Source organism: Saccoglossus kowalevskii, chromosome 3 (genome assembly GCF_978046115.1).
Source record: "Saccoglossus kowalevskii chromosome 3, keSacKowa6.1, whole genome shotgun sequence".
In the NCBI taxonomy this organism is placed as follows: domain Eukaryota; kingdom Metazoa; phylum Hemichordata; class Enteropneusta; family Harrimaniidae; genus Saccoglossus; species Saccoglossus kowalevskii.
Window position 1 is genome coordinate 35,230,411 of NC_140643.1, and position 7,434 is coordinate 35,237,844.

General features: G+C 33.3%; 1 protein-coding gene across 1 annotated transcript in view; it reads right to left on the reverse strand.

Moving 5' to 3' along the window:
* Window positions 1-6,649, reverse strand: part of LOC100373587 (uncharacterized) — a 24,358-nt gene extending 17,709 nt beyond the window's left edge. Inside the window, exons 1-5 of the mRNA XM_085497127.1 lie at window positions 6,525-6,649; window positions 3,967-4,185; window positions 3,265-3,437; window positions 2,310-2,513; window positions 1,432-1,560 (exon numbers count right to left, since the gene is read on the reverse strand). Coding sequence (XP_085353253.1) covers window positions 1,432-1,560; window positions 2,310-2,513; window positions 3,265-3,437; window positions 3,967-4,185; window positions 6,525-6,550 — 751 coding nt within the window. The 5' untranslated portion in view covers window positions 6,551-6,649. The remainder of the gene's footprint in view (window positions 1-1,431; window positions 1,561-2,309; window positions 2,514-3,264; window positions 3,438-3,966; window positions 4,186-6,524) is intronic.
* Window positions 6,650-7,434: the final 785 nt, after the last annotated feature.

Below are 7,434 nucleotides of genomic sequence, written 5' to 3' on the forward strand. Positions count from 1 at the left end.
AAATGTGCGATTTCAATGCATTTTCGGCCTTAAAGCGGCCCCCATTTGGCTATCGTTAATGAGATCATGAAACAAATGCACATACATATTTGTGACATGATGTACCTTGTGTGTGTGAAGTTTGAACTTGATCAATCCAGACATGTCTCGGATACGGATCCAGAACTGAATTCTTTAAAACAAAATGGCCGCCAGTCGGCTATTTCGAACTTGATCCGAAAAAAAAAATGACGTGCATCAAGGTCCTATTATGTTTAATGTATGTACCAAATTTGAATGAAATCCGTCCATGCATAACTGAGATCCGGGTTCGGAATGGTGAAAATGTGCGATTTCAATGCATTTTCGGCCTTAAAGTGGCCGCCATTTGGCTATCGTTAATGAGATCATGAAACAAATGCACATACATATTTGTGACATGATGTACCTTGTGTGTGTGAAGTTCGAACTCGATCAATCCAAGCATGTCTCAGATACGGATCCAGAACTGAATTCTTTAAAACAAAATGGCCGCCAGTCGGCCATTTCGAACCCGATCCAAAAAAAAAATGACGTGCATCAAGGTCCTATTATGTTTAATGTATGTACCAAATTTGAACAAAATCCGTCCATGCATAACTGAGATCCGGGTATGGAATGGTGAAAATGTGTGATTTTGATGCATTTTCGGCCTTAAAATGGCCGCTATTCGGCTATCGTTAATTGGATCATGAAAAAAATGCATGTGCATATGTCCCATATAATGTGTGATGTATGAGTGAAGTTTGAACTTAATCGGTCCATGCATGTTCGAGATACAGGTGATCACGGACGCACGGACGGACGGACGCACACAGGGCAAAACATAAGTCCCCGTTTTCGGACTGCGTCCGAACGGGGACTACCCGTTTTCGGACTGCGTCCGAACGGGGACTAATAAAGTGTGGATGAAAGGAAAAACAAGAAAGACAGAAAGACAATAAGATAAAGTAAAAATGATGATACCAGGAAAAAAAAAAAAAAAAAAAAACCTTGCAGATATACCTTGATAATAATATTGTTGTTTATTTGAATGAGAATGAAGGCTTTTTCATGTTATTTTCTCTAATTTTGAAACATTCATATACCGGGGTATGTATTTAGCTAGTTTTATAATTGTTTTATTTTCATTGTTGTTCATACCATGTGATCTACTCATCTTCTTCTAGTTTTAACCCATTCTCTGATTGGTGCATTTTAATGTTGCAAAACCACTGGAAGTGCAGACCAATGCAAGCAACTCAATGGGACTCAATAACATTGTAATTCGTGACAACAGCAAATTACCCAGTAAGTCCAAGACAGACAAGCTTAGCCCTTATGATACAACAGTTTTTTTGCACCGCATCGTAGAGCAGTGATCTGTGGTAGGTTTTTTGAAGCTATTTACAGTAAATCAGCTATGTGTAATACCTTTAGTATCAAACTCTGCTACAAATCCTTGATAGTTGACAGACCGATCACTGACAAACCTCAAAGTCAAGACATTAGAGTGTGAAGTAATTATATCTGGTCTTTCTGGTCCACAGTATCGATGGTTACCTAGTAACAAAGTATTCAGTAATACTGACATGAAACACAATTCTGACACATAATGTGCATAGTTCACAATATAGATATTAGTGTAAATACTGTAAAATCTGTATTAGAAGCCATGGCTTCTATTAAAATGGTACAATGCAACAAAGGAGATGCAGATTCTATTAAAGAATCTACACACATTTTTGGTTCACAATTGTTCAAAAAGATTGCATGCGACTTTTATTAGGAATGCCGATTCTAATACAGATTTTACGGCGTGAGAGGCTTGGACTGAACGAAAGTCTGCTGCAAAAATTAAATAATTTGATTTTGAGCATGAAGTTTGTTTTTTTATTGATCAATGCTGAAATGCTGATTTTTCGTAGACAAAACGGTGATGAAATACCATTACATTATCATAATTGACCTTCATCAAATGTGTATAGCACATTATTAAACATTGAAATGCAAAAAATACTGTTGTATTTGTGGAAGTCTGCGTGATGTTTTGACATAACTACGACTTTTTGTTTCTTCTGATTTTACATTCACGCACAGCATAGGATCTTTCAGTGAACAGTCTATTGAAAAATATAACAACTCATACATAAATTAATCTCTTGAAATGTGAAATAAATTTTTGCTACCCTAAATAAACACACATAATTGTTCACATAATTTTTTTTATATTTTCAAAAATAAAGTTGAATGGTGGTGCTGTTCATACCCACATCATTCAAATCCAATGAAAAAAATAGATGTATTCTTACTTCCATCCAGAATTTGAATATAATCATATCCGCAGGTTCCAAGACTGCTTGTACCTTCTAAGTTAAATACTGGGAATCTAAGATTGATCACATGACCCAAGGGTGCAATGATTTTATAGGTACAGTTACAATCGCTGTCATAGTTTCCGGGATAATTGGGTGAGTAGAAAGATCCACTTTGTCCACGTAGTGTCCGTGAACATCCTACAAAAAAAAAAAATATTATCTACTTTAATTACCAATCAGGGTAGATGAAAAGAAGGGCTTGTAACAGCCACAATCATGCAAACATGTGATATAATAAAGCCAACTAGAAGACAATATCTGAAAAAACAATTTGACTAGAGAGTTTATCGCAATACCCAATTCTAAGTTTTACCCTTAAAATTAATAGAAGCCTACTCATGAATAAAAATACCGGTACCCAGAATAATTTGTATTAAACAGCAATATAAGCATATACCTATAAGCATATTGATAAAAAGTTGGGGGACACCAATTAGTGGTACCGTAGTTGCCATTTTGGCACTATTATAACGCTTTTACCATAGGTTCCTATGGTAGACTGAGAGATAATATGCCATATCTTATATTGATGGCAGGCTGGTGAAAATAAGCTGGAAAAATCCTATATTGTTAATGATAGGGTATGTTTAGTTGTCCTGAATTATTATAAAAATCAGGGTTTTAAAAATGGTCAAAAAATGCAACTTTTCATTAACATTTGTTCTAAAAATACACTGTAGTCATTTTTGAAAAATATTAGGAAAAGTTCTCAAAAAACGACATTGCAGACACAAAAAATGTTATTACATTGTGTCATGATTGTAAATAATAAACTATATGTAATAATGTCATGTGATTTATGAAATTTTTTTTCAAAAATTAATAAAAGCAGTATTTCCCCCCAAACTTTTAATTCATTCTTTCTGATTGCAAATATGAGATTATTTACCTGAATTGAACTTAGCATAAAAACCAGTTCTCTCATAAGATTCGTCAGATACAAATTGAATGAATAACAAATGAGCAGTGGATGTAAGAACTGGAGGACGTTCGTGACCACAGTAACGACCAATCAAAGGAGCTCTCTCATGCCCACCATCACGGACCTCTACATAGTCATATCTGTCAAAGTAAGAACATTTTCACATACAAAACATTCTAGTGCATTCTATAAACCAATGCAGACAAAGAGCACACATCTTAGTACGATGAATCATCTTCGGAAGACAATGAGTGATGGTCTGTTTTGTAAACAATTCTCTGTCTGGGACCAGGGCGTACAGGAAATATAACAGGGCGATGACAATTTAAACAGAGCACCAATTAAAGATAACGATCAACCCTGCACATACAATATATAGTACTGTAAAATACCCGGTACTTTATTTTCGCTTGGAATTTATTTTCGATATTTTCGCTGAAAGGATGATTTCGTGAAAATCAAATCCAGCGAATATACCGGTACTTTTTTCCCTATATTTCACATTCAACTCATTAAAAATCAGTGAAAATAAATTCCATACAAAACACCCAAAATGTCTTTTCAGCGAATATTAATTCCAGCGAAAATGAAGTACATGTATTTCACAGTAAATTTAAAAAGTCATCATGTATCACGGTCTATTTGAAAACATTAAATAACCTGGCTTACGTGCAATCTGAACTCTCCTCCAATGAGAACGTTTCAAATTCTAATGTAATATGGTGTGATCTATCAGTTTTGATGATCCATTGACAATCAGTCGAACTGTCGTATAACAAAGGATAATGCGGTGATGTAAATCTTCCATACTGTGAACCTGCTCGTAACCTATGAACACAGGCACCTTTATCCCCTGTACTGGCACCAAACGCTGCTAGAATTACACTTCTAAAATAAATCAAAGTATTATTATTAAGGTAACAACAAAGGTAAAAAATCCAACTCAGCATGCTACTACATTGTATCATGGAGGTAGAAAATCTCTTTTCTACCTCCATGATTGTATTAACAACCTATATATCATCTGAAAGCTTAGATATAGTAAAATACAGTAATGCATAAGCCTTACCTATGTTTGTCTAAGGAATTATGTGATCAACAATTTTGTTAGTGTGCCTTTTTTACTATTGAAAACACTGTTTTTCAACATTCAAAATCATGCGAATTATGGAGCTAAAAAAAATCTCCATGAGCAAATGAACTGTGATCTGCACAAGATGTTGATAACATTGTAGGCTATAAATAGCGTTTTGGTTCTCTTTTATCTATTGTAGTAGCATGAACGTGAAATTAAAAATATTTGGAAGCAACATGGAGCTAGAAAGGGCTAATTTTTCACTTACTGTAAAGAGCTAATTATTCACTGGTTTTAATTTTGCCTATTTCGCGCTAAATTAAAACCCAGTGAACATATGTCTGAAATGGTAAATCAGTGGAATTTAAACCCAGTGAAAATTAGTCATTTTACAGTATACAGATATTCATGAAGTCAACCAACAAAAGATTAAACCCTGTTAATCTTTTACAATGAAGGGGTCAATATCTAATGAGCAAATAAACTATAACTATCATAGAACAGACAGAAACAATAGTGTCCTCTCTCCTTCCTATTCTGGATCCATGGAAGCAACAAGGACGTCACGTCACAGGACTGTGTGACACATCGACTCAAGACGTGAAGTGCACCCTCAAGCGGAAACATCATAAACATGCGCTTTCTGTCTATTACCGGTATGACATCCACATTATTAGAATGAGTGTACACACAACTACAAATTGTGATTATAATAAAATAAATAATATTAATAATATACAAACTAAGTCCATTAATGCAATATCACTTATATTATATAACAACCCGTATGCCCAAATATTTTTAATTTTACATTCCGGTTCCGGGTTTTTTAGACAACCCATGCATAGTAACTTTAGTGACTGAGCATGTACTATGAGAGAGAAAACTTTTAATATATGTACTAACTAAATTCAGTTTATTACCGAAAACCTAGTAACAATATAAATGCAATCACTGAGATATAAAATTGCAATAACAAGAATAAAATACCTATTGACCCAATTTTTTGTTTTTGTTTGGGATTCTAAGGATATGAATCCATAATAAAACCTGGAGATGATGAAAACATGTTATCTTCAATTCAGTCTGAACATTTCAAAGTTGCAATGCAGTTATCATGATCTGTAAAAAAAACTTTCACTAACTAATCATCATACAGGCTTCAGATTTTGTACAGTTCATGAAATTTTTCAACAGAATCCTAAAATTGAATTCAGAAAGGAAGCTATGTCCACATCAAAATACTAGTACACACATGTGAATGGCCTTGAGTGATTACAACACTGTGATACACTGTGATAAAATGTTCAATGGAAGTTGTTTAATATATATCACAAAGTGGAAATGCAACTTTTATTGGGTTAAAATTATCAAAAATAAAATGTATACCAGATCATATACTGTAAAATACTTTATTTTTGCTATTTTCGGTGATGATTCCGTGAAAATAAAATCAATCGAGTATACCTTCTTCACTATATTTCACATTCAACTCATCAAAAATCAGTGAAAATAAATTCCATACAAAAAACCCAAAAAGCCTTTTCAGCGAAAATTAATTCCAGCATAAATTAAGTATTTTACAGTATTTTGATGTAAATTATGTCTATTCTGGACAGAATCTCAGTTGGACAGTATTGACTCAGTATTGGGAAAGGTGACAAACTAAATGATTATACAACATCAGTTTGCCCCTGTAGAAGAATACTATTGCCTATTACATTTATCAAATTGATTTGTATTGTTAATCACTAAAATTTTGAAAGTTTATCACAAAGAAACTAAATTTGCTAGATTAGGATAGATGAATGTATGATACCATTGTGGGTTGGGGACATTCTAGGATACTATCAATTAATATAACAACAGTGAATTGGATGATGACAAAATAACAAAAAATAATTACATGCTATAAATATTCATGACAAATAAGTAATATTTTAATTATTCGGTATATATATATGCAATACTATTGGAGAGGTGCTTATAACCGAAGAAGGTATTATCTTCCATGTTCTGTAGCAAATAAGGTACTTGCTTCATAAAGCTGAATGAAATAGCATGAGTTCCAGGGAAAAACACAAGCCAGAATTTTCATGAAACACACACAAAAATTACATTATGGTAGATATTCACTAAATGGTTTACTTACAGTACAAAGATAAGTACTCTTGACATGATCTCTGTCACCAACAACCTCTTAAGAAGAAACAAAACAGAAAACTGTTCTTTTGGAACAAGATGACATAACACAAGTGTCAGTCACCCTGAACCAACAACCAATCAGGTCTACTCAGAAAGGTAATTTGATACATTGTTTTCTTAGAAGGATCACTGGTTGTTTACATTGATACCATATGGTAGTGCCAAGTAGTACACCAGTCAGGTACTGGCAGGTTAATTATGATAAATATCTAAAAATGTACTTAGGAAAATGGGATAATAATTAATAGACTAATTTGATTATAGGAATTTTGAAAAAATATAATATACTCAAAAAAATAACTTGAAATCACTTCAACTAACCATGTACTTCTTTGGAAGATGTTGTCTGCATATTTGCCATAAGGGTCAGAGGTCATGATTGCACATACAAATACTGTTTTTAGTACTGTAAGTAAGCTGATATCTGAATGTATATATTATAAATTTAAGAGTAAAGTTAAATTTAAAGAGGCTAGTCAATATGCAATGGGTTAGCTCAAATAATAGAAAGGGAAAATTTAGATTTTAAGCACAGTCCCTCTATCCTGTGTTTTAAGTTATTGTTAATTTGTAATGAACAAGTCATCAATGGTGCATGTGGACAACTTCCTGTTGTTATTTATCTTTATCTTCCTAAGCAGAGCTCATCCCTCTCTTGTTCATATAATCATGGTTGTTATTAATCCTTATTTGGAATACTGTGGAATACTTTATTTTCGCTGGAATTAATTTTCGCTGAAAAGGCTTTTTGGGCGTTTTGTATGGAATTTATTTCTCTGATTTTTGATGAGTTTAATGTGAAATATAGAAAAAAAAGTATATTCGCTGGATTTTATTTTCACGGAATCATCCTTTCA